The sequence below is a fragment of the Pleuronectes platessa genome, chromosome 10 (genome assembly GCF_947347685.1).
Source record: "Pleuronectes platessa chromosome 10, fPlePla1.1, whole genome shotgun sequence".
NCBI classification, from domain to species: Eukaryota; Metazoa; Chordata; class Actinopteri; order Pleuronectiformes; family Pleuronectidae; genus Pleuronectes; species Pleuronectes platessa.
This window is the reverse complement of record NC_070635.1, coordinates 22,734,986-22,760,492: the sequence shown is the minus strand read 5'-3', so window position 1 is coordinate 22,760,492 and position 25,507 is coordinate 22,734,986. Positions and strand designations below refer to the sequence as shown.

Here is a 25,507-nt window from a genome sequence, read left to right as displayed (position 1 = left end):
AAGTGTAGCCGAAGGGAAGAGAACAGAAACCCTCCAGCAGAGAGTGGGGATTTGATAAGGGTGTGATTGCTTTAAGTTTTTATAGACGTTGAATTGGGTGCACCACCATGACAAATGAACACACAACCACAAATGTACGACTGTTAACAACTGCTTTGGGGTTTATTTTACAATTGAGAAAGAAATGAAACAAACTAATCGGTGCTAAAAAGTTTTTTTTTCTTTACAATATTGTTGATAAAACATTGAAATGTATAGTCATTGTGCATCGCTTATTTATTTTCCACACCATTTCATGCATCAAATTGGATGCAAGTATAATTAAAATCATTTCTGTAAACCAAGCCAAAGAAGCTAAATTTGTATTTTCTTTAGAAAAGGACATTTGTAGCTCTACAGCATATATCTATATACACCATCTGTTTTAATTTTTTTTAATCATTTTTGTATATAAAATGACGATATAAAAGTTAGAGAATGCACACACCTTAAGATACAAAGAATGTTGAGCAGTTTCAAATGGTAAGATATGTTTTATGGAGTACTGACAGTTCACTGCTAATCATTTACATGTAACAGACTTTTCTCTTTACAGTTGAATAAAGCGACACAATTTAGAAAGAGAAAGTTGTAACAAACCATACAACTGGAAAATTGCTATAAGGTGATATTTCACAACAAGGAAAAGTGTTTTGAACAAACTTGCATACTGACGGCCATTCATTTTCACTGATTGACTCATAACCAAAAAAGCAGCATTTACGTTTTTCCAAATGTTCACGTGGTCTTTTTTTTCTCTAATACATTGGCAGGTTTATGAGCAGGCCATTCATCATCAAAAACACTGCAGTGACAGGAACCAAAGAAACGAGAGAGGGGGGAAATGATAATCCTTGATCTTTTAAAAATCAATCTGGTTTTTCAAGATATTTCAAAACATGTTCTCTTTACAAATTCAACTGTCTAAGGTGCTACTTCAGTCTTTCAGGGTAGTCTTTCATTCTTTTGGTGTATACATTTAATTTTCATCTTCTTCATATCAAGTAATATACAGTTTTCTCTTCCACCAATCCTCTCCACTCACAACTTTAACCATTGAAGCAGTAGTTGTATTTTTGCCATGAAAAGATTAAAATCTTGTGTTTAACCTTGATTCACTCAAATACATGCACAGATCAGACAAATAGCATATAAATATATTACAAAATAAGTGTAAAAAAAAAGCTTGGCAAAACAAAATTCAACATGAAAAGACATGGTCCAGTCAGGCAGTTATCACAACGAAAAACAATAAGACCGATTTTTTTTCTGGCGGCTCAGTTTGGCCCAGTGCAGCAACTGTGAACAATGTCATTTTAGTGCAATGAAATTCTAGTCAGTTACACAGCTGTCAGTCTCTACCGTCAGCACGAGACTCCGCTTAAACCTTCTCCATCTTGTCTAGCTTCTCCAGTTTCTCCAAAGCCGTGACAAACACCAGGTGGTCCTCTGGAGACTTGCCGTGGGTCTTGCTGAGGTGCAGTTTGACTGCGTGTTTGCTGACGAATGTCCGATTGCAAAGTCTGCACTGGTACACAGAGCCTGTGTCGTCCTCTGGCGTGGTCAATGCTGACAGGGGGCTGCCGAATGTCATTTTGTCTGTGATCACCTTTGAGGCAGCCTGCTGCTCCCGTAGGTGCTCAGTTGACAGCTTGGACAGGTCCTTCATGCTGAAGCCCAGGTGAAACTCCAGGTGGCTGATGTAGGAGGAGGGAGTCCTGAACTGGGAGGCACAGTCACCACAGAGAAACACAGGCTGGCATGAGTCCATGTTCTTGAGAAACTTGGTGCCCCCAGTCCGTCTCAGCTGGTACTTGACATTAGCTAGCCAGTGGGATATGGTGGTCATGGAGAGGCCAGTGAACTTACAGATGTGGACCCTTTCCTGAGGGCCTAAGTCAGTCATGGCGTAGCGGCCCTCTTGTGTCTCTCTCAGGCTGGAGGCAAACTGTGCCTGGAGGATGAGAAGGTGCTGGGGATTCCAATTGGACTGCCGCCCTTTCCTCTTCTGCACCGGAGAGAGGTCTTCTAGGGCGTCTTCAAATGCACTGCCATCAGCATCGGACTTCTCCGAAATGGACGAGGGAGTGGAAGATTTGGGCGTCAGTCTGCCGGTGAGGTTCTTTACCATATCAGAGATGTCCATTAGAGCATTCTCTCTGTGAGGTGAGGAGACTGAGTCAGGGAGGGAAATGAGGGGTTTGTTACCGTTTATGCTATTGTTGGTCAAGAGCACATTGGTACTATTGTTATTATTGTTGTTGGAGTTTGTGACAGACTTATTTTTACTCAGGTCTATGGGTTGGTCACAGTTATCATACAATTGATAGTGGTTGGTGGGCTCAGCTGGCTTGCCCTGAGGAGTGGGGTTGAAAGCTGGCTTTTCCATCATGCTGTTGCTGATTTTGTAAAGCATAGCTAGCGGATCAGCAGCAGGGCTTACTGTTTTGGAGGCCTTGCCCAGGTGTGTGTTCATGATTGACTGGAGTGCGCTGAGAGGGTTGATGAAAGGAATTTCTGGCGAGTGATCAGTGATGATGCCAAGACTGTTGCCGTTAGTTACTGGGGACTGACAGGCCTCAGAGCCATTCTTTGAATGGTTGTTGTGGCCATCTACTGGGCTCTCTCTGGGCTCCCTCTTGCAAATGAGCTCAGAGTCCACACTGCCTGGGCTTCTACTTCGCATACCAGAGGGTTTACCTACAGAAAGGTCATTTGGAGATATTAATTGCTCTCTTTGCTCTCTCAGTGCAGGAGAGGGGGATTTTACTAACGATGAGGGTCGGCATCGTTCCACGCTCACCATCTTCTCCTCCTTTTCTTTCTTCACAGTGGCAGCTTTCCCTGTCACTTTCTCCACAAGCTCCTCCATGGCAGTGACATTGCTCCTGAGGGGGGTCGGGGAGGAAGGGCTCCGAGGCGAGTGGATGACTGAGTTGGGGTCACCCACCAGGCCACGTAGCCCACTGTTATACATTGACTGCCTGTGGACGCTCTGGACAGTTGGGGGCAGGACAGTAGTTGAGCTTTTCATTGCACCTTGCAGCTGGTAGGCTGCATGAATGCTAGGGTAGCCACCCCATGTGGGTGTCCCTGTCTGGGCCTTACTGATGGCACTGGATACTGTGTTCTCAAGTGATTTAAGAATATCTAAACCCCCTTTGGGGGTCTCCTCAAGATCTTCCTCTCTAAGATATTTATATGATGTGCCGTCATTCTCAGATTTTTCACCTGAGTCGTCTTTTTCCTCCTTAATTTTTTTCTCCAATGGCTCACTACCATCAACATTTTCATCCTCACCTCCTTCCCTCTTTTCCTCTGAGGCTGAGGAGAGAGCAGGGGACACAGGCTGTGACTTTACAATACTGGGAACAGGGAGTCTGGTTGTGGTCGGTGGCAATGGGATAGACTGAAACTTTTCTTCCACTACTGGATCAAAGAATAGCTGTTTGCCCTTCTTAGATGCAGAATTTGTGACCTTCAAAAAGTGACCTGTGACCATCATATGGGCAGTCAGCTGTTGCAGTGTATCATGGGAGCTCCCACACTCCATGCATTTGAGGATCTGGGCTTTACGAGCCTCAAACTGCCATGTGTAGCTCGCACCATTCTGGTAGCCATAGCGGTTGTTTGGCGTAACATAAGGGTTTGGTGCGGCTTTTGTGTCTTTGCCACCATCCCCAAGGGATATGCTGCCACCACCGATACCAGCATGGAGAGAGTCTGGGGAGCATGGCGAAACTATAGCATCTTGGAGAGCTCGTTTTTTAGCTGAACTGGGCAGCAGTTTAGTGGCCAAGGCTGGCACTGGTTCTTTGAGAGGCACTTTCTGGTAATGCTTGGTCTTGATCATATGAACACTGAGATCTTGCAGAGACTCAAATGAGTGGCCACAGTACATGCACTTCAGCACCTTCTGAGCATCCTCTTTCCCCTCCATCTCCATCAGAGAGCGCTTGCGTGGTTTGGACCAGCGCTTTCCCTGGTCCTCCTCTTTGTCCTTGTTATCATCTCGATAATGGCCCGTCTCATTCATGTGAACTGTCAAACCCACCAGGGTGTCATAGGCACCGCTGCAGTCTTTGCAGCGAAACTTGCTTGCCCCAGTGAAAACAGAACCATACAGCTTGTTGTTCTGCCGGTAGAGCTGCACCGTGCTGAAGAGGCTGGGCTCTGGTAGAAGGTGGTATGGGTTCTGCTGAAAAGTTTTGGCAAGTGCTGCCTGGTGCCAGTCATAGCCTACACCACCACCGTTACTGGCTGCAGCACTGCTGACCCCACTGCTGCTGGTTGCACTGTGGCTGCCAACAGAGCTAGCTGCTGTGCCGTTCGTATTGGCACTTGCGCTGCCTGTGTGGTTAACAGTGGAGCTGGAGCTCCTACCGTTGTGGTGACCGCTAACAATGTTGACCGCACTACTTTTGTTTATGGTTGGGGTTGTAGAAACAGAGGCAGTAGAGGCTGGCTCCGGAGAGGTGAGGGCACTGTTGACACTGCCTGCCGCAGCAGGCTTAGATTTCATGATGTCCATTGTGATGCTGGACCAGGAGGCATCTGAGATGAGGTTTGCATAGACGGCTTTCATCTGTGCCAGGCTATCCTGGAAAGAGAGGCCGTTGTTGGGGCGAAAGGGTAAAGCTGTGCCTTCCCTCTCCTGACCCTCTGTGGAAGAGGTGCTCTTGAAGTCCGTAAGTCGGTCGCTGGCATCACTGAGTGGAGAACCATACCCAGCATCAGGGTTAGTGCCATTGCTGAGTGGAGAGTCTCTGTAGCTCGGCGGCTGGCCTCCATCCACATCTTCCTCTTCCTCATTGCACAGGAACTCATTGTCCTGGCCATCTAACGAGAGGCCGTCATCCTGCAGGTGCTCTTCCTCATCTTGTGGGGCTGCCTTAAACTCGTCCCCGGGCATGTACGCTGGAGCACAGAGGGAAAGAAGACAAAAAGAGGAGAAAGGAAGGGAGAGAGAAAAAAAGAGGTCAGCTCAGTAAAATTAAAGATTTACAGCACACTAACAGGACCACTGTCAAAATAACATGGAGTGAATACTCGGTGATAGGAAATGTAAGCTTTTATTCTCATCCAGTGAGTGTGTGTGTGTGTGTCTGTATGCATGGATGCATGAGTTAGTGTGTATTTTACACACATGTGGCTCTGAAAGCCAGTGGTGAAAAAAGCCTCCAAGGGAAAAATAAATCACTGAGCTTCTGACAGTTGTCCTTTTCCTTCCCAACTCCCTATTCCTCCACACATGCCTCATGTTCCCCAGGAAATGACTGGCTGTTTGGCCTTGTTAGCCAGCTGCATGCTTACATGTTCAACTCCCCCTTTCTCCCTCTTTTTTTTCTCTTCCCCGAGCTTTATTGCCTCTCACTCATCCAGTCCATGAAATTCAGTTTCTCACATGTCCAGGTTATGTAACTGATTGAGCAGGGGAAGAAACAAAATGCTACCCTGGAGATAACACATCCATTTCTAATCCACTCTGAAAAACAAAAGGTTCATTTTCTTTTCGGCTTATAAGCAGGAACTAGTAATACGATAGTGCTAAGATCGAGAATACTAGAGTGACTGTTGAAGAAAGGACTCTTGGATAGACAGTTTATGCATCTGCACAATCTACGACTGTTCCGTGATCCAAAATGGCAAACCCAATGCTTAACAAGGAGACAGAAGAAAGGGCACACGTGATAACAATTTAGGGTGTGGGGAAAGGGTACTAAGGAAGGCTCAGATGTAACAGGTTTACCAGTAAAATACATGAAGACATACAGTATAAAAGAGAAGGCTAGACAGTGTTTATGTGTGAGTGTGTGTGTGTGTGTGTGTGTGTGTGTGTGTGTGTGTGTGTGTGTGTGTGTGTAAGTGTGTATGTGTACGTGAATGCTGGGCAGGACACCACGAGCATCATAGACAGGAGGTGGTTAAGGGGAGAACAAGTGAATGAAAAGGAAAACGTGGAGGAGAAAGAAAAAGTGAGCAGGAGCTGGTGGGTTTGGTGGGCGGGCAGAGGGGCTGTAAGAGAAAATGGAAAAAAGGAGAGAGGGAGAGAGAGAGAGAGAGAGAGAGAGAGAGAGAGAGAGAGAGGGGGTGAGGGAGGCAGGGAGACAGGAAAGACGGCCCCCTAGCTTCTTCCTTTATCTCCTTCCTGCATGGTGAGATGTGTGTCCTAGATGCCAGTATCAGTCTCTCCTGATGAAACAGATGTGCTGTCAGCTTCAAACGGCACGCTAACCTGTCATATCATAATCTAAGTGGACATAATACCTGATATATATACACTGGCACCATTTACTGCTGCTCGAGAGGAGATGGGTGGGGGGAGGTGAGCAGCTGCACCATCAACTGTGACTGTGTGTGTGTGTGTGTGTGTGTGTGTGTGTGTGTGCCTAAGTAAGAGCCTGTTTGCGAACGCGTGTTTGCCCGCATGCTCACCTCCCCTATGTGTGTACCTTTTGCACTCTGCTCAGCTCATACATGTTTGCTCGTATAAAGCCGAACCCTTCGACCATAATATTGCCTATAAGTCTTGAGTTTGCTGTGCACTACTGATACACTCCTCGCCAAATGAGCAACATACTCCCCTAACGCCTGACAGGATTTCAGTGAAATGAGAGCGCTACAGGAGAACCTGGCTGCGCTTCAATCCCACTGACAGACTGAGACCGAGACAGTTTCTAAAACTCCTGAAAATCCCTAACACAGCAGATTAGCATTATGTGCTGTACTCTCTACAACACATCTGCAGAGTGTCTTCTGTTACACTGCCTTCCCCCTCGCTAGCCCGCTTCCGGAACAGGAGACTATCAATATACGTATCAGCCATTTAATATACAAAGCATCCTGCAGAACGTCTATCCAATCACTAACAGTGCAAACATACAGTAGGAATTACCTATGTGAGTCACTGCAGCCAAAAAGTAGCTAAACCCCAATAGCTGGCAGTGCTTAATACATAAACACACACACACACACACACACACACACACACACAAAGACAGCAGGAATGAGAAGCAGAAGATCAGAAATATCCCTGGGTGAGTGACAAAACACAGACTGCAGCAGGGAGGGGCTTCGAGCGATGAACAGGTCGCCAGGGAACCCTTTGACGATCCCTGTCAATCAATGCCTGTCCTGCCACGTTGTCATGGAAACAACAAAGAGGGAGATATCAAAAGCACACAGACAAAAGACTGGCAGACACAGACATCTGTAAAAATCACAGGCAGCAAGTGGATGCTTTTGCAAACCATAGATGCACAATACTAGTGACAAACGTGGCTAACATTAGTCTGATATATAAACGATCTCACCATCTGTTTTGAGATGCTGCTTTTATTTGGACAGGATGTTCAAATCTGGAGTGTGAGGACGTAAAAAATCGTAAGAGTTGCAGATCAACACTATCTGTTCTTTCAGTGCAACTTGAAGAAGTGTGATTTTGACTGGCGATCAGATTAAGCTCCTTCTCCTGCCCTGGATGCACATATGCGGCGCAACACCAGCAGCAAGGGGCAGGCTCGAGAAGGGGTAGGGCTGGCGTGCCGTCCCTGGCGGTTTGGTTTGCCGAGTGGGTGATGGCTGTGAGCAGGGCCATCTGCACGGGCGCCAAAGCGCCTGTCACTTTTGCTCGGGGACGTGCTGCCATCAAGGAGACAGGCGGCAGCGTGGCCAGGATAGCACTGCAGACTCACTGTCAGAAGCAGCAGTGATCAAACCCGCACCAGCCACGCCAGATCACCGACTACAGGAAGCAAGGATGCAGGAATTAGCATCCAAGTGCATCCCTGATCTCCCAATACCCACACATACGGTTAATATGCCATTAATAAAAAGGAACATAAAACACGTGGAGGGGTTGAAGTAGCCCCTTTGGATGTTATCAAGAGTCCTTTTAAAAATTCATAATGCAAATTGATTTGACATAGACACCTATCCTGCTGTAAAGCAGTCACTATCAAAGGTTTTCATGTCTACCAAATATACTTTGGGCGACAGACCCTTATTTGATTTAATATAAGAGCTTTTAAAAAGCTCAAGTGTGTCTTGTTCTCCTCCATTTCCTTTATTATTATAATAATTCAAATGAGAGTTTTAAAGTAAAGTACAGATGAAGCACCCTTGATTCTGATCTGTACCTAAAGATTAGAGAATGCTGCATGTGTTATCAGCGTTTTTGCAATCGCAATCTGTGACCGGGTTTGCTCCCATAACACTGGTTCTCAGAGAGCAGACAGAGCTGAGAGTGTGCAGTCCTGCTGTGCAGAACAGACAGACAGTTTTCTGATGAAAAGACTGTGGTAAACGCCCTGTGTCCCGCCTCGGCACAAAGCTGGGCCTCATAATGGGACAACGTGATCGGCCTATGAGCACAGATCATCTCTAAAACATTCTCCCTCACACACGGCTTGACACTGTGTACGACTTGATTTTTGTAAATGATACCAAACGAAATACAACCAGCGGACACGTCAGCCCTTTGGCAGGGAGTACAGCAGAAACATATCACTCCTTTTCAAAACTTTGCTATCTTTCTCTGCCCTACCCCTTTTTTTGCCTTCTCCCTTTTCTTTGCTGAGAGTCTGCTGGTTGTTAAATCAATAAAACTCTCTGTCAGGCTCACAGAGCTTCACCATTTGGCCGCTGTCAAAGCCAAACAAACCAGATAAGAAAGGCAGAAAGGCGATGAAATGAGAGAGAGAGAGGGGAAAGAAGGGGATGAGACCAGTCAGCCTCCCCTCACAGACACCTCCACCACCAGCCCCATTTCTCCAACACCCCTCCTTCTATTTATTTACACACATTTCTTTATTTATTTGATGTGAGTTTGGGAAGAGGGGCAATCACGGCAGTCATTTGCGGCACTAATGTCCAATCACAGGCCCCTTCACTCATGTGATTTAGGCAGTGCAGGAGAGGGTTCGCGCTGGAGAATGGCGGGGGGGTGGTGGCGGTTCGGGATTGGGGATGCAGAGGCCGTTTAGGCCGGCCTCTAATAGGAAACTGGCAGTCTTATTCCTTCCCCAGATTCTGTTTGTCACCCTGCTCTCCATTACGTGCCTCTCAACTCTGATGGCTTTGGACAGGAGCTGATCAAAAAGCCATCGCTTGACCTACACACTGTGGCAGAACGAGACTCGCGCCCTGCACGGGTAGAGGGGAGAGAGATGAGATACAGGAGGAGGGGGGAGGCAGAGGAGGCGTGTATGTCAGCGAATGTGCAGAGGGGAGAAAGTGCAGCGGGGAAGAGGGAAGATGGAAGAGGAAGGAGGGGGGTGATAGCTCTCGGACCGGGACAAGAGGGCTGTAAATAAAATGACATTATTATTTCCTCTGTCCCGTCATGTAGAAAAGCCAATTATGGTAATGCTGCTGCCGGCGTGTCAGAGGGAATGCTGGGATGTGCTTCCCGTGAAGCGGCTAACATGAGAGCAATGCCCTGATCAGGAACACAGGCCTCAGTTTGACAAGCGACTGTACAGATAGGGAGGAGAAGAGAGAAAGAGGAGGAGGAACAAGAGAGAGGAAGAGACACAGAGCTAACAACAAAGCTGTATGTGGGCTTTGTTTTCTCAAAGGATAAATATTAAGCTATGTGGAAGAGTAAAGATTTTTCTTTAAACTCATCCCCATGCAGCCGACAAAGCCAGAGTCAGAAAGGGGGGAAAGTCATATTTTAGGACATTTAAGTTGTGGAAAAATCAACGAGCAACAAAACACATATTCATGAGGAATCTCATCGCACAGGATCTAATGAAGGGCAATGACATGAAAATGATTGAGAAGCTGGAACATAGGAGAAGCTATCAACCTGAAAAGTTCAGGAGTTCATGAATCATACTCTGTCACACCTCAAAATCTGACGAGATGAATTATGCAGAGAGGACGGTGAATGAGCCGGATATTGAGGGTGAAGGCGATCATTTTCTTTGGAAACTAATTCGTTCTCATCTCATCTCAGGCTTCTCCCAAGTATTCCGCTCTTAAAATTCCTCCCGTGCTTGATAGGGGGGCTCTCCTTAAAATAATTCGTCAGCTACCTTCCTACTTTCACTCCCCTCCATCAAAACCTCTTTCTCCTTCTAAAACACCCTCCTCCTCCTCCTCCTCATCTCCAGCCCTGCTCTCATGCCCACATGGGCCCCTCCCAAGCGGAATAATGGGAGCATATGGCCAAGGCAGCACCTACAGGGCCTTAAATAACTGCTGCAGCATTCCAGCTCGCTGTACCAATTTATCTCTCGCCCCCCCCTCTCCACCCCATTTCAAAACACTTCAAGTCTGAGTTGAGCGGAGCAGACGGCGGCGGATGGGACACGTTGTTCTTCAGACATATAGCTACATAATGGACTGACGTAGAAAGCAGTGTGAATGTGATTAAGGGCTGCGCAAACAGGACTAAGTGTTGAAATTTTGTGTTATTGGCAGATTTTCAGCGAGTCAACCACCAGGCTTCCCGGTGATGGCTGGCACTGGCGGCTCCATGTAAACACTCTCAGTCTGGTTGAGATACAGTAGCCCAGTGGTATTATGTAAAGTCACGGCGCTGATCTTCTCGGGAGCAGTTGGTAGTGGGTTTGGCCTTGCTAGCAGCAGAGCATGTTGGATTATCTGTCATCTTCTCCTTTCCAACACTTTGGTCCGTATCCTGACAATTCCTGGCCAGATTAAGATGGAAGAAAAGACTGTTCTCTCATCAAAGAGGTTCAGGTTGAGTGTTGTGAGCAAGTGGATTTATGATTTAAGATATCCACTGAACTCTGGATAATCTCCTGACATTCTACGGAGGGGCTGTATTTAATAACACAAATAGCCAAGCCAGAAGCTCCGGACTTTCTCCCAGGTTTCTCCAGCCAACCCCCAACTTAAAACTCTGGATAAAGAAATGCTGTACACATAGAAGACACCGACAAAGATGTAAATTTAGAAAGTCAATGACATTTTAGAGCTTTTAGTAATAAGGGCAGATGCCACTGTCAATGTGCTGTAAACACATGTGCTACCCCAGAAATGAACCTTCTGATATTTGTGATTTTGTGAACACATCTGACCAGAGAATTGTGAAGACATTCACCAGAGTTCATACCTTAAAATAGCTTTGAGGAATATATTGATCAGCTTCTTGCCACAAATCACTAGCATCAGCTGAATATCTAAACATGTGAGGCATCCATCTAATTGGATTATTGTTCTGTAAAGCAAGGTGGTGTCAAAGGTCGGACAGGTGTCCAGTGCTAAGCTTGCAGAGGTCATGCTCTCATGTAAATATGTCAATATGTCCCACAGACATCCTTCTGTCTGACCTGTAGGGATTGATATATGGATTGATGGGGGGGTTATGTGAATGTTTTTGTGTAAATGATTGTGTAAGAGCAGGTGGAAAATCCAAAAGGAATGTTGAGGGTTAAGACCATAACCCCATTTCCACTGGTTAAAAATTCCACCGACACCCAGTAACATCTTGGGTTTGTCTGCAATAGAGTCGATTCATCGGACTTAACTCCCGGGTCAACTGATTCTGCAGTGGACACAGGGTTTAATCAGTTCCAGCTCCGATCCACAGTGACGGGTGAACGCGTTAGTTTGGCCAGACAGCGAGGTGTGAGAGCGCCGCAGTTTTCGGTCATTCGTGAAGCGGAACCTGATGCATCAGAAAAAAAAAAATCAGCTTTTTAGCTGGTTTACTTGCATTTAAAAAACCTGTGTATAACCAGAGGTTTTGGCGTAAAAGATATAGGTTTAAGGGTTTGTGTTACAATTAGATTTAGATTACCTTGAGGGTTAGGGTTGGTTGAGGTCAGGCATTTAGTCATGGTGGTTAGGGTTAGCGTAAAGTTCCAGGGAATGCATTATTTTCATGGGTGTCCCCACGGAAATAGTGGAGAAAGTGTGTGTGTGTGTGTGTGTGTGTGTGTCTGTGCATGTGCAAGTAAGAGAGAGCGAGTGTGAAAGGTGCTGCTGTTTTATTTATAGAGCAAGCGCTTTTTATACCCAACTCAAAGATCAGTTCAGAGAAGCAGCTTGTGGGCCACAGCCAAGATCACTCTCCATTACTGTGCATGCACAAAACCAAAACTCACACACACTCAGCACACACACACACACACACACACACACACACACACACACACACACACACACACACACACACACACACACACACACACACACACACACACACACACACACACACACACACACACACACACACACAAACTTTCACTTTCTCTCTGGCTTATAAAGCTTCGGCTGTGAGCACTATCGTCTCTGCTTTTTACACATGCATGGGGTAACGACACAGAGAGACATTTACAGTATCCAGCCGTGTGTTAGCTGGCGAAGGGGTAGAGGGGGCAGGGGGTGGGAAGTGAAGTGAGGAGGAGGTGGGGGGGCTGAACCCACACTGACTGACTGAGTGTGTTTCATGGAGTACACCAGGCTTTAACATGCTGGGGGATCAATACAGTGAACCAGCGCCAATCGATTGCAATTCATCTGGCTTTTCTTTTTTTTTTCTTTTTTTTTTTTTAATTTCATCCTCACCCACTCAACACTTGTGCACCAAGCTGCTGCTGCTGCTGTCCTGCGAGGCGATACATACATAAATAAACAAGCACACATATGCATACACACATGAACACACAAACACAATAAGACACACACCTGAGTGGCTGGAACGAGTGCAACCTCGCATGCGAACGTGGGTTCAATAAACCCGTATGGAATTTATTTATTTTTATTGAGCATATCAGCCCATCCTGGTCCTCTCTGCATAACAAGGCCTGTATAATTAAACCATAAATTTCGGTGCGCTCCTTTAATTACCACAGACAATGTCAGGAGGCAGCAGAGTAAACAAATGGCTTTGAAGTGAGCAAGAAAAAAAAGAGAGTGCTTCAACACGGCAATGGAGAAGCTGTTCATTTTGGGGGGGATGTTATTGCACTTGAAAAGGATGAAATGTTCAAAAGAGTGTACGTGCATTGGGGAGTACAGTATGTCCCCCCCCCCCCCCCCCCCCAACTGCCTCGTCTACGAATGCTTTTGAGGGAGGCAGGTTTAGAGTGAGGAGAGCAATAATCAGGGTAAGTGTATCGCTGCGAGCATGACTATGTGCAAATATGTATATTTGGATGAGCTTAGCACACTTGCGACTACTAATAAAGTCTGTTAAGAAGTGTGTGTGTGTGTGTGTGTGTGTGTGTGTGTGTGTGTGTGTGTGTGTGTCTGTGTGTCTGTGTGTGTGTTTGCATTTGTTTGTTTTCCTGGAACACAGTGCAGAAGGTGTGCTTGTCTTTAATTTATTGGCATCCAGAGGTTCTTGTCCCTCTTGACCATGATTGGTGATGACTACAAAATTGTGTCTTTCAGTATATATGTACTTGTGTAAGTGTGTGTGTCTTTGCGTGTGTGTGTGTGTGTGTGTGTGCTCTAGGTCAATGTCAATACACAGGCCTGCTTCCCAGCAGCTTAGCTAATTACACAAGAGCCCCGAAGGCCACTTAGAACAGGTTAGCTAATTAACAAACAGGCTGATTGCAGATTAATTGAGAGGTGTTTCTAATCTTCACCCCTAAACGCAATGACAAATGCTAAGTGGCGCTAATTAGGCCGGTATGGAACGCTGAGAGTGGAGGTTGTATTTACAGTTACCGCGGCTCTTATGGATGTGTGGCTAACATCCAGCTGCCGTTTACAGACCTGCCAACAGGTTGAGCACATAAAACTTCCAGTGAAACTACTGAGATGCAGAAAGGAGAACTCCACAGTTCCGTCAGCAGCTCCACAGTCTGAACAGTCCCGGTGTAAATTTTTCCAAAACATTTTCTAATTAGTTTGACTGTGAATTTGTTAGCATAATTTTTTTGAATTATTATAATCAATATATTTGACTTCCTTGCTAAAAAAACAAAAACAAACTGTAATAAATTCATTATTGGTTGTAATTTAAATTAGCTAATCATAATATCGTAGTTGTTTACTTTTATGATGACAATGTTTGCAATAGTTTTCATGTTAATATGATAATTACCATGATTGCTTATTTACTGGTATAGTGTCTTCTCAGTGTTGCTTCTTTCGCCGTTTGATCACATTGGCAGGAATAAAAAAACCTGATGATAAACTCCCGTTCCTTCTTTGAAATCTCCCATATGTTCACTAAACGCAGTGTTAAGACAACGACGGTTACAGTTGACCTTTCAATGTGGGGTGTGTCTGTGATGGGGGGGGGGGGGGGGGGGGGGGGTGTGTTCATGTTTGCTTGAACATGAACGGCGTGCTTAGATCATGTAACCTGAGACAGCGACAGCACAATGGGTTACAATGGATTACAACAGGGCAAATAAGCCCCAACAGCGGGGATCTGAACGAGCACCCATCTGTGGAACCATCACCTGCCAATAGGAAATAGACACCCCCTGCCCCAACGCCCCAACACACACACACAGACACACACACTCAATCTTGCAATTTTCACAGGCACTAAAACTATTCCCCCAGGCCTGACTTCTCCCAACTTCCATCTGCCTGGATAAATTTATCATACAGCTCCCTTGTCCATCACACACACACACACCTGTGCCTTTTAAGCTGCCCACTCCTTCCAAACACACACACACACACACACACACACAAACAGACACACCCACACACATTCAAAGTCCACCTGGCCTCTTTCAACCTCTGACCCCACCCTCACCTGAGTCCCCCTCCTCCCCCTTAATCCTTCCCTCCATCTATCGGCTCCCTTTCTTCCTCCTTTCCTCCGACAGCACCTGCGCTTTTAAATCCCAACATCGGGATGGACCACTTCACACACACACACACACAGGCACACACACACACACACACACACACACACACACACACACACACACACACACACACACACACACACACACACACACACACACACACACACACACACACACACACACACACACACACACACACACACACACACACACACAAACAGACACACCCACACACATTCAAAGTCCACCTGGCCTCTTTCAACCTCTGACCCCACCCTCACCTGAGTCCCCCTCCTCCCCCTTAATCCTTCCCTCCATCTATCGGCTCCCTTTCTTCCTCCTTTCCTCCGACAGCACCTGCGCTTTTAAATCCCAACATCGGGATGGACCACTTCACACACACACACGCACACAGGCACACACACACACACACACACAGGCACACACACACACGCACACACACACAGGCACACACACACAGGCACACACACCTAACCCTACACATACAATCTTCACATCTTTACCTAAATCCTGGGAAACACACAAACATACACTGAGTATGCACAAACACACACAGATTCACCGTCTCTGACATGACAACAGGCACCAGCTGCTTCCATCTCCTAGCAACGGCCAGCCTGATAGATGACCCAACTAAGGATAATTACCCCAAATCACCAGAGCTCACACACTACAGGAAGGAGAAGGGCAAGAGAGCTTGAGAAACACTGAGAAGTACAGAGAGAGGGAGAGAAAGGGAACAGAAATAGAGGGCTGGGACTGGTCATGTTTAGACCATTGAAAATGCACGAAGGCACCTTGATGAGCTCAAATTCTTCTGACTTTTAAGCACACACACACGTTCAATGATGACTGTATCAATTAGTACTTCTATGTATCAACACACACGTATATACAGTACACACAATTCATACACTGATGGCACAAAATGAACCTATAGAACTGTGTGAGCGTATCTGCATACACACTAATGTTCAGGTACACTTTGTTGTGTTAAGCACACACACACACACACACACACACACACACACATTGGCAGCATTGTCGCTGTAATCTGAAACCGCAGGGCCCCGACTCAGTGGCGCTTGTCTGTCACAGATTCACCTCTTTTACACAGAGGCGCCAATCAAAGGCCAGACGGGGGTTTAGTGTGGGTCTGAACACTACTTTGTGGAGCAGGTGAAGTGTTGTACTACTGAAGTTAACTCAAAACTGCTGCTTGTGACGCCGGACAAATTATTATTGATTTTCAGTCAGACTAATAAATCTGGAATTGTATGTGTTAAATAATTTTCTGAACCTGAACATTTCTCTGTGTTACTTTATTTTCTTATTTTACCTCCATAGGCCTTCATTTCATATTTGAAGTTCCCATTGACCGTTATTAAAATACTTTTACACGAAGCTGCATCCGACACAGAATTCTAAATTTAGCAACATTACAAACTACCTCCAGAAGTTTTAAATGATTTCGCTCAGAACAAAGTTAACTCCTAATAATCAACACATCTTTGATATGGACACGCAGATGCTCCATTTACTTCCCCTTCATTTTTTGCTCTCTGAGACAAGCAATCTGTCCCTCTCTTTCCGTCTTCCCTCGCTCCCCCCCTCCCACCTCACCCGCTCCCTCCCTGTGCGAGTCCTGGCTGCTGCCGACATTTGATCTGGCTGCCTTGTGATAGATTGACAGGTAATGAGGAGGTTGAAGGGGCGTTGGAGACAGGAGCAGGTGTTCAGCACAGTCTTTTTGGCCAGCGCTAAGCTGCCATGTCCTTCACTGGTGCACAACACCACTCCGCTTCCCTGCTCTCTCACTCATTCTTTCCTTCCGTCTTTCCTCCCTTCTTTCCACCAACCCTTCCCCTCCCCCCTTTCTCTTCCTGAGAGAAGAGGACTATGCAATCCATCACGCAGTGACACGGTTGGACATAGACTGTCTTTATATGGGGAAAAACACACGGGCCGTGGAAAATAAATAGAGAAGTGAACATCAAGTCCCATGCTGGCAGCAGTAAACTAGGCCTCGGACTGATCAGTCAAACTGAGGAGAGGAGAGGAGGAGACTGATTTGGAGCATCATGTAAAGAGGAGAGCGATACAGGCTTCTAAGAGTATGATACTGGGGCCGTTACGACTTTACGCATGCTAAAAAGATTTCACTGCTGTGTGTTTCCCCTCTTGGTCTATTATTGTGAGGTTAGACAATAAAATGTCTTTTATTATATAACTCCCAAAGTCTGATGGAAACCAAACTTATGACGTTACTTGAGATTTAGCAGCTCTACAATGCACTGCAGAATCTGCACACTCGAGGTGGTGAGTAAATCCTCCCACACCTCACTGAGGAGGATTTTCGAGTCAGCCACCTGAAATAAAAAATGACTAACACGTTCATATTCACCTGCTGTAGTCAGGCAGAATGTCGGCCTACATCGTATCAGAGGGGGACCGACTCGTCCGTCCAAAATCCAGCATGGAGACAATATAAGTGTACACCAAACTTATCTGACAATACAGCTATTTGAGAAACATTACCCTCTGACCTGTTACAGTCCTGTCCTTACTGCCAAGCACTGCTGTGCATCGTACCTCGTGAGGCAAGGAGGAGGAAAGAGCAGAGACGAGGATGATGAGTGGGAAGCAAATAGGTGAGGAAGAGGTGAGGGCCCGTTGAATCCAAATATGAGCTGTGACTGGATATGACTGGTTTATAATGTGCAGTAAAGATCATTACCTCGGCCGAGCAGTTTTCAACTCTGTCCCGTTGTCTTTTGCCTTGTAAGAAGGTTTACACACAAACAACTGAACCAGTTTCCCTGATGGCTGTGGAGGGGTGGGCATGACACAAGGAAGAACACATTCAATATTAATGCGAATCAGGAATTGGGTGAAGTTAGGATTTATCTTCATTTTCTTTAACATTGAGATTTTTCTTGATGAGTGTGTGCCAATTGGTGAAGATACAAAGTCAAAATAAAGCCTGGCTCTGGGGATTTTACCCTCACCTGCAAGCATAGCTTAGGTTAAAATAACAAGATGAAAAGATAGAAAAAATCGATCAACAACAGCCATACATTGCTGTATTCTAGTTACTGGATCACGTGAGTTTCCATTCAAACTTCCTTTGTCCAACTACTGTGTGTTACTTGGTCGTGGCACAAAGCAGAAACTAACAACTCCACTAAGGCCTCTTCTGTAGCCTTGAAACACCTGAAATCCAGTAAGAGTGTATCTTGTACAGTCGACAGAGGAGCCAGCGGACAGAGACAGTGGGGGAGAAAAAAAAGGCTTGAGCCTATAAATCCACCCCTCCAGTTTACTACCCAACATTAAAGGACATGTCACCCTCCTAAATCAGCGGGCCGAGAGGAGACAGCAGGGCTAAAACCGGGAGCATTTGCATGTTCCCTCAAACATTCCTGGGAGGTGAACAAACCCCTCGACCACCTTCCCCCCCAGTTATATCAACATCATACTTCAAACAAATTTCAGATTACACACTACATGATGGCTGCCACGATGGACCCCTCTGACGCAAAGTGAGGGTTTGGATACAAAAAGAAACTTCTGAGTCCTGTTATCTGGGGTTTGTTTGTTTTTTTCCATCAGCGCTGCTACAAATGGTTTTAAACGCTGAAATCCAGCACTTGGTCAGACGTCTGCCGGGCTCTCTTACTTATTCATAGCTACAAACACGGCTTCACCTGGACAGTCTTACAGACGGTTTAATTATTTAAAATAACACTAGATAAGAGTTTGTAGAATTAAAGAAGAAGCTACCAAGCTTAAAATTAGCCTTTCCCAATTGTCACCCTACTCAAAGAGAACCTGTTTTCTGTAAAAAAAAAAAAAAAATGTCACTAACGCGCAATCACATTCAAACATGCTCGCCTGTCAGTTTATAACTCTCCTACTGTCTCACACACACACACACACACAATACCACACACACACAGACTAGGCGTCGTCCAATACACAAATAGACACCCACATATACACACTTTTTAAGCCCTCGCCTGGCATCAGCTGTCACCCAACCTGTCTCGGAGAACTAAGAAGAGACAGACGCTGTCAACTTAGAGTGCCTCAAATGCCCACATCCAGCCAGGCAGAGGAAAAATCAAGCCTGTCTCCCAGTATAATTTGCGCTAATCCTTCATGGGAGATAGTAAAGTCTATGGCATATCTGCCTAATAGCATCAGTCACCGGCAGGTTCTAATCTCATATTTAGACCCATTTCCATCACGGCCTGACGACAAAAGCACCAGCACAAAGTGTGATTACCTTCTTTTTTCCCCCTTTTTTCTTGCATTTCTGCATGACTTGACTCCTGATAATGGCGGGGGTGGCGGTGGAGGGGGGGGTGCGGTTTAAAAACAGGAAAAAACTTGGAGGCAGTCATTTCCGACGACTGCAGAAGACAGGTGGACAGGGAGGAGGAAAAAGGAGTAAAGTAAGCGGCAAAGTGTATCAGGAGAGAAAAGTGGAGGTAAAGAGAGTGACAACCTCTCAGTCAGGAGCCTGCACACACACTCACACACACACTCACTCACACCTACATTTACATATCCTCATGCACACCTTACACACTCCCCTACACACTCCTTTTCAATGCGTTTACAACCTGTGGTGTTTGTCCTGCTCTGCTGGCTGCTTTACCACGTGCATTTCAATGCCGACTGGAGTGCATCCCTCTCTTTCAGACAGCGCCATAAAAGACGACACACACACAATGAGGGCTCTTTTCAGCCGAGTGGGGCTGCCTGGGGGTAGGGAAGCACCTCCAAAACCACCACAGCACTTCAACTCTCGGGGGCGCACAATGAGGTGCTAAGCCCTTGATGAATAATAAGAGATTATTCATAAAGATGACAAACAGAACAGAAACAAACTATACAAAGTGTCGGGATGAAAAGTCCCTTTAGTTGCAGCTTTCCCTCCGCAGAGTGCATGGAAGTGTTTGTGTGTGTGTGTGTCTGTGTGTGTCTCTCAGAGAGTGACCTGGCGAAAGGAGGGAGACAAAAAGAAGGGGAGGTAGCACGATGATCTTAATGAAGCCGTAAATAAGAGTCCGGTGAGAACGCACTCTGAAGGAGGATCACATCACTGGAGATCAATGTAGACAGCTTTACACACACACATACAAACACACACACACACACACACACACACACGAATGAGAATAAAGACCAGAAACAGCCAGACGCCAACACATGCCAGCAATCCCAAGTGAAGCCGACTTAAGGAGCTAAAAGCGTGTTACAGTACATGAGCATAAACATACACACCTTCATTCACACACACACACACACACACACACACACACACACACACACACACACACACACACACACAAGTGGCGCACACTCTCCCACCCATGGGCTCAGTGAGTCCCACCTCCTTGTTCAATCCCGCTCGTCTGAATAATATCAGCCGTGATGAATGGCGCCATAACTCTGATATCCACAATCAATCTCTGCTTTAAAGACACATCCATCTTCTGTAATGCTGATGGTGGGGAGAGGGGGAAGGAGGCGGCAGCAGCAGCGGCGGGGTGCTTGCCTGACCTCCCGGTGGATGGGTATATGGGGGGAGGCGTGTTCTAGGGTGCTGATAGAAGAAAGAAGGGGAGTTGGGTAGATGGTGGGTGGGTGGGGGGGGGGGCACTGAGTGATGTCTGTCAGCTCACATCTGGCTGCAAAAATAAATGAGGCTTATGAAGACAAATGAACCGGGGACCGTCTTCCCTCTGACACTCGTCTGCAGAGACGCAGCCAAAGACGCACGGAGTGGACAAAGTGAGGCGGCGAGGGGACAAACACGGAGCAGGGGGAGACTGGAGAGACAGACGACATTCAGTGATGTCATCATGATTCACGGATGGGGCAGAGTTTTTCATCTCAAAGTTCCATCTCTTGATCTGCATACAAACACACGTTGGTGTCGTCGACATGAGCCGAGTCATCCATAGGTGCCAGAAGGTTCTTCAGAACTGAAGCAGAGCGGGGTTCCTGTCGAGCTGTAGATAACCTTGGCCGCGCACGGCAATCAATTAAAAGCTTGCACTGCCATTGACCCCTTCCTCGGCAAGAAAACGGGAAAGTATCAAAATGGCCACCGCCAGACAACTACAATTCAAGCCCTGAACCCACACCTACGGCTTTGTGTACAGAGGCTAGAGTGGGGTGGGGGCATGGAGGGGGGAAGTATTTAGTGGGCTGAGGGTGGGGGGGTGGAGGGGGGCGAAGAGTGAACTATCCATGACCTGTTGGAAAGGTCGCCCCTCGGTGACACCGCCGCTGAATATTCCTCTTAATGATGTACCACATCTTTTAACCCCCGCAGACAAAGCAAGGAAACATAATACTGTCAGGAGGGCAACCCCCCCCCCCCACCCCCACCACCACCAGGCCCCCCGCCACACATCTTCTCCGCCTCACCCACGCTCTCTCCCCCTCTGTCTGCTCGCCACTTGGTGCAGCCCCGTGTCGGATTTTTTAATTATTTAACAGAGAATTTCACCCAGAATTTTTGCAGCTGCTCCTCAGGCAGTCTGATCTGTGGAGCCCTGGCTAGAAGTACAAATGTACTGTCTGTGGCCTGGTGTTGGCAAAAGTAAGAAAGTGGGCACAGTTTTCAAAATGCATTCAAATTTATATGTATCTGGAATGTAATTGTAATCAATTTCTATCAATGAAGATGGCCCTGTATGAAATAGAAATGATTTGAATTTAAAAGATTGTTATTTATTCAATGCAATAAATTAAAAAAAGTGGTCAGTAAATTTAAATATTGGTCTAGAATTATGTGATTTATTTCAGTGTAGCCACCCTCAATAATTTTATATTGATATGACTGGAGCTTTGCTTATTAATTGGACACAAGAGCATATTCTATAAAATAATACTTCGCACAAATATGGGGACAAAAAAAAAAACGCTAACCAAGAGGCCGATTACAGCGTTAAAACTCTGCCCCCTCCTCACGTCTAATCTGTCTGTGGTGGAGGGAGGGAGGGAGGGAGGGAGGGAGGGAGGGAGGGGCGCCCAGGTGAGATAGTTTATTGATTCTGGAAGTGGCTGGGATAGAGTTAACCCTAGCAGGGGCTTGATGATGGGGGTGAGTGGGGGTTTGGGATGAAAGGTGAGCCGATGATGGATGAGAGGAAGCTGGAAATGGAGTGCACGCGGTGAGGTAAGACATCGACACAAAAAGTTGCAGATAGGCACGCCACAACTGGACTGACACGGCTCGCCATGCTAGCTGACAGATAGGTTACAACAGGCGCTCCTATGTACAAGCTGTTCCCCGACGTAATGTGTTCTTAAACGGGCCCCGAGCGTTCAGTGCTGTGACCCCGCAGACCTCTGACAAGGGGCCCGAGAGCTGTAATCTCTCTGTCGAACAACTTTTCAGTAGCAGGTATGGAAAGAGTGTGTGTGTGTGTGTGTGTGTGTGTGTGTGTGTGTGTGTGTGTGTGTGTGTGTGTGTGTGTGTGTGTGTGTGTGTGTGTGTGTGTGTGTGTGTGTGTGCATGTAAGTGTTTCAAGACCACAAGGAGTTGAATAAAAGTGATAGAAAAATAAGTAGAGTATGATATGAAGGTAGTGCTAAAAGTACAATTGTACAAGTACAATAATAATAATCAGAAAAAGTGTGACAGCTGTTATCCAGATCAGGACCAGCCTGGAGTTCAACACACACACACACACACACACACACACATACACACACACAAACACAGGAGGCACATACATTCCCCAAAATGTCAGTTTATTCATCCAAGAGGCGAGGTGTGACTTTAAATATGTTTCAACACCAAAACTTTGGGGTCAGAAGTATAATCATTATCAGCGTTGGACGATAATGCTATGAATGACTTTAATAAATTTCTGTGTAGGCTGCTGAGATATGAGCTCGCAAGGAAACGTCGGTTTTAAATGTTCTTTTAATGTGATTTATTTCTTCAAAGTTGGAGTGACTTTGGCTTTAAAGTAAAGCAGCCGCCTGTACTCACTGGGGTTTTTTGGCACCATGGCAAAGTGAGCGGGGAGCGTGGTGGAGGTGGTCGGGGCTGAGGGAGGAAGGGGTGCAGGGAGAAAACGAGGAGTAGAGTGAACGGCGGGGGCGGGCTGAAGGAGAAGAGATGAGTGAGGGAGGGAGGGAGGGAGGGAGAGAGGGGAGGAAGGAGGGAGGGTTGAGCGTTGGAATGAACTCTCTCAGGCTTTGTGGTGCACGTTTCCCAAGGCCCCCGCCTGGCCCCTTTGATAAATGACACATGTCATTCTGTCAGCTTGTGACACTGCAGCTGGGAGGCCCTGTGATGTATGGCTCTGCTGAAAAAGGAAATCAACTTTTTTCCCCTCTCTCTCTCTCTCTCTCTCCTCTCTCTCTCTCTCTCTCTCTCTCTCTCTCTCTCTCTCTCTCTCTGTTTCTGTCTCCCTCTCTCTTCCCTTCGTCTTACCTCCTTCCCTCGGCCCGGGCTGAGTGCATGGCCTTTTTATATGAGGATTTAGGTTTCCCCTGGTCCAGTAAGCCACCCACCCACATTACCTACGCACCCAGTGTACATCGATAGACAGGCATGTTCTCCGGCGCACACACACGCTCGTGGTGACGTAGCTATTATGACCGTGTACAAAGCTGTAACCCGAGGAAAAGGGGGCAACGCCACATCGGAGGTGGATCCAGGATTTATGGCCAAGAGCCGAGGAAGTAAACAAAAGTATGCACTTTTTAGTAGGCAAGTGGGGAGGGGGGCAGGTGGAGAGTTTGTGGGGGGTGGGGGGTAAGATTCCGGTTGGGCAGGATGGCTGGTGTCTCCCACTGGGTCATCTGTCATCCATGTGTCTGACTGGAGGACAAGCACACACAGCTCTGGAAACGTTGCACATACACACACACACTCCCAGAGGAACTGGGATGAACTAAGAAAAGTATGCCACACAAACACACACACACACACACAGTTATTGAGGCACATACAGTACAGATGCAAGCAGATAAATATTCACACTCGAAAAGAGATTTCAGAACAAATAGCCACACTATCAATCTTCAAACGATGAAAACAAAGACCCAATGAGATTTTATTTCAGAGGGCAAATGAGTCTAGCCAATGAGCTGCTCCCATGAGGCCTGCCCTAACCCTCCCTTCCTGGCAGATTAGCCTATCACGGCATCCCATTGACCCCTCCATTCCATGCGCCGCCCACGCAATGGGTGAGCCAGCATAAAGAAGACCAATCTCTCTCTCTTTTTTTCTCTTGTATACACACTTTCTTACTCTCTCTCTCCCGGTCTAATCATATCCTGGTTCTTACTCTTCCTCACTCTACCCCTCCCTCTCTCTCTTTCTCCCTCTCTCTCTCTTTCTCTCCCTCTTTCTCTCTCTCTTTACACCCCTCCTCTGTCTCGTTTCTCTCTCAACGGCTGACCTGTTATCAGCGCTCTGGAGATTTAACAGCAAAGATAAATAAATAAATAAAAGAGCCCAGCGTGAGTCAGGCGTGACGAGGGGACGTTTCCCAGTGTCGCCTCTCAATCTTCATGAAATCTCTTAGACACACATAAAATTCCGCCAGCGCAACAAGACAAACACACACTGATTTTAAAATCAAGCAAACGTCTGAAATCTCATCACTCGGTCACACTCGGCCCGGTCAGATACAATCGTGGGGAGGTGGCGGTTTGCGTGTTGGTGAGAAACTACAGGAGAGAGGAAACGGGATTGAGGCCATTCAGCGGGACTGCATACACACTAATGAGTAAGAGTTCACCATGTGTTGCTATGGGGACCAGGGCTACTTTGACTAAAGGAGAGCAAAAGAGCAAGAGACACAGAGAGACACAGGGAGAAGAGAAAGAAGAAAACAGCGTGTGAAGGGAGGAGAAGTTGGTGAGGATCCAAGAGACACAGGAGGAAAAGAAAGAGGAGGGTCAGACATCTTGCAAATTTGTCGTTTATTGAAATAATGACTGTTAGTCTGATATGATGGATATATTCCAATCTCATGTTTACCGTCACACTTTCCTTAGGGAAGCTCTTTTAACCATATTTAATAGCAATGCCGCACTTTGATTGGATTAAACAACAAGGCAACAATATTTTTAGTGTTATTATTATTATCGTTGCAATTATTACTGGCTTATTGGCTTAGAGCATTTCCGTCGCATGCATTCTGGTTGAAACACAACATATTTTGGAATTTTTAGGTGGCATGCAAATTGTCAAATTAGCACCGTGCAGCATTATAAATATCAGCTATCTGCACCTTACAGCGCCCAAAACACTGAGGCTCGCTGCGAGGGGACTCGTATCTGTTTGAACCTAAACGGAATGTGGAGCTTCGCCGAGGAACATTGAGAAACAGAGCCAGAGAGAGAGGGAGAGAAAGACAAGAAACAAAAACATGTAGAGGAGTGCAGCGAGCGGCCAGAATGCGGCCACCTGGGGGTCACGAACTGCCTACGACCCTGTCAGATGTGCACTCTGGCCAGGGTGGGGAGGGGAGGTGCATGAGTTAGTGAGTGTGTATGTGTGTGTGTGTGTGTGGTGGGGGGGGCATCATTAGGGTTGAGTGATGAGTGGTGGCCATGTTTGACGACTGCAGGGGTAGAGCTCCGCTGCAGGACTGACACACACTGCACTTAAAAATGCCAGGAGGCCTTCACAATGCCGTCAACTG

At 46.5% G+C, this 25,507-nt stretch overlaps 1 protein-coding gene across 2 annotated transcripts in view; it reads right to left on the bottom strand.

Moving 5' to 3' along the window:
• Nucleotides 1-138: 138 nt before the first annotated feature.
• LOC128449359 (teashirt homolog 1) overlaps nucleotides 139-25,507 on the bottom strand; it is a 38,138-nt gene continuing 12,769 nt past the window's right edge. For both annotated transcript variants that reach the window (XM_053432474.1, XM_053432473.1), the window contains exon 3: nucleotides 139-4,956. In XM_053432474.1, the coding sequence (XP_053288449.1) occupies nucleotides 1,421-4,956 (3,536 nt within the window). In that variant the 3' untranslated portion in view covers nucleotides 139-1,420. The remainder of the gene's footprint in view (nucleotides 4,957-25,507) is intronic.